We start from the raw sequence: 2,225 nt of genomic DNA on the forward strand, positions 1-2,225 counted from the left end.
GCCAGGGCCTGGGCGGCACAGGGGGGTGATGTGGCAGGGCTGCTCCCGCTCCCGTCATCCCGGCTGGTTGTCCCCGTGCAGGGCAGCCCCTGGCAGGGCTCCGGGCCATGCCCAGGGGTGAGCGCAGCCTCTGGGTGCGCTGGGAGGCCCCACCAGCCCCCCCGGCCGCCTACGTGCTGGAGTGGCAGCGGGTGCCCTCGGAGCCCGAAGGCTGCGGCGTCTGCTGGCAGATGGAGCGTGACGGGGCTGCCACCGCAGCCCTCATCCAGGGTAAGCTGGGGGCGGCCAGGGGGTCTCTGCCCTCCTGGCCAGCTCTGCGGGGGGGCATACGGGGGGGCTGGCACCCCTCCTGACTGCCCCAGCACCAAATCCTGCCCCGAGCCCGCTCCACACACCCCCCCTTCCTCTGCCCCGCTCCCGGGGTGCGGCACAGGGTGGGGGTCTGGTGCCATGGGGCAGGTGTGGGGCAGCCAGAGCCCCGAACCCCCGGCCCCCCCTCTGCTCTCCGCTGCAGATGGCATTGAGCCTTTCCAGCGGTACAACATCTCGGTGTACCCCCTCTACAAGGACACCATCGGGGCGCCCGCCCACACCGCAGCCTACTCTAAGCAGAAGGGTACGTGTGCTGCCAACAGCCGCCCTCGGGGCCCCGGGGGGGTCACCCCACAACACCAAGCCTTTGCCTTTCAAAGCGGGAAGACAGCCTTTCCCCCACGTACCCCTAACTCAGGGGCTGTGCAGAAGAGCCCGGCCCACTGGGCTGGACCTTGGCTGATCTCTGGAGGGGCTCTCATCCGGACCGAGCCCCACGGGGGCACAGCGTGGGGCAGGGCCTGACGCCCACACCTCGGGAGTGGGACTGGGTGCATCCCCTGCACCCCGAGGCAGCGGCTCTGCACAGCGTGTCCTGCTCCATTTCAGCACCGTCCTACGCCCCAAAGCTCCACCTGAAGAGCATCAGCAAGTCCGACGCTGAGCTGTGCTGGGACCCGGTGCCGGTGGAGATGCAGAACGGTTTTATCACCAGCTACACCATCTTCTGGGCCAACAGCACCGCAGAAGTGTCCAGTGAGTCCTGCCCGCATCAGCGCCAGCCCTGCCCGCCAGCCCGCCTCCATGCTGGGTGGGACACCAGCAGAGCCCGTGCACCCATCAGAGAGGGTGGGGGAAAGCCAAGGGGCCGTGCAGGCGAGGGGCAGCTGCCCTGCTGACACCTGCCACGCTTCCCCAGGCGCCGCTGTGAATCCGTCTCTCAGCTCCTTTGTCATCCGGGAGCTGAAGCCATCGACCCTGTACAAAGTGCACATCATGGCGTCCACAGCCGCCGGCGGCACCAATGGCACCAGCCTGACCCTGGTGACTACGGTGCTCGGTGAGGGGGGGTGAAGGGACGGGAGGGGACCCACCAGACCCCGAGTCCTGCCCTGCCCTCACGGCACAGCGCGGCCGGAGGCGCCCCACCATGGTTCCCGCCGTGACCATCTCCCCTGCCCACTTCCCAGATGACATCGAAATCCAGTTCCTGTTCCTGACCCTGGGGCTGACCTTTGTCTTGCTCATACTTTTGCTCATCTGTTTCCAGAAGAACGGGCGGTGAGTACCAAGAGCTGCCGCGGGCTGGACCAGCCCCACACCGGGCTGAGCCGCCCTGGGAGTCCCTGTCCCCAGAGGCTGCAGTGGTGTGGCCACAGCCCCAGGGGGGGACACAGGGAGCCGTTGCATCCCGCTGGGAGCTCAGCAGAAGGCAGGCCAGCCCCCAGGCCGCCGGTTTCAGGCCCCTCGCTGAGTTCCCTCGTCCTGTGGCTGCCAGGGTGAAGCAGCAGTTCTGGCCCAGCGTCCCCGACCCCGCCAACAGCAGCCTGGGCAAGTGGGTCCCAGCAGAGCTCCAGCAGGTGAGACCCTGACAGCTGCTCCCCCCGGCCCCCCGCTCGGCACAGAGGGCACGTCCCATCCCTCACGTGGTGCTGGGCAGGGGGGGCAGAGGAAGCCCCCCACCTTGCAGGGAGGCCGTGACCACATGCCGTTCCTCCAGGAGCCTCTGCAGGTCCCCGGCGTGAGGGAGCCTGGCCTGGCCACCATTTCCACCGTCACAGTGCTCGAAAGGGCGGCGGGCAAGCAGCCACCCACCCGGGGCAAGGAGCCCACCACCGAGCCCACCGGCAGCCCCCCTGCCCTGGCCCAGCCCTACGTGCGGCAGGAGGGCCCCGGCACGCCGGACCGTGGCT

At 69.1% G+C, this 2,225-nt stretch overlaps 1 protein-coding gene across 1 annotated transcript in view; it reads left to right on the forward strand.

Annotated features, from left to right (window-relative positions):
* The first annotated feature begins 28 nt into the window (after positions 1-28).
* Positions 29-2,225, forward strand: part of CSF3R (colony stimulating factor 3 receptor) — a 3,260-nt gene continuing 1,063 nt past the window's right edge. The window contains exons 1-8 of the mRNA XM_026863199.1: positions 29-38; positions 82-270; positions 515-616; positions 922-1,068; positions 1,232-1,372; positions 1,503-1,593; positions 1,811-1,892; positions 2,033-2,219. Coding sequence (XP_026719000.1) covers positions 29-38; positions 82-270; positions 515-616; positions 922-1,068; positions 1,232-1,372; positions 1,503-1,593; positions 1,811-1,892; positions 2,033-2,219 — 949 coding nt within the window. The remainder of the gene's footprint in view (positions 39-81; positions 271-514; positions 617-921; positions 1,069-1,231; positions 1,373-1,502; positions 1,594-1,810; positions 1,893-2,032; positions 2,220-2,225) is intronic.

This window comes from Athene cunicularia (genome assembly GCF_003259725.1).
Source record: "Athene cunicularia isolate RWA chromosome 23 unlocalized genomic scaffold, athCun1 chr23_part1, whole genome shotgun sequence".
Taxonomy (NCBI): Eukaryota; Metazoa; Chordata; class Aves; order Strigiformes; family Strigidae; genus Athene; species Athene cunicularia.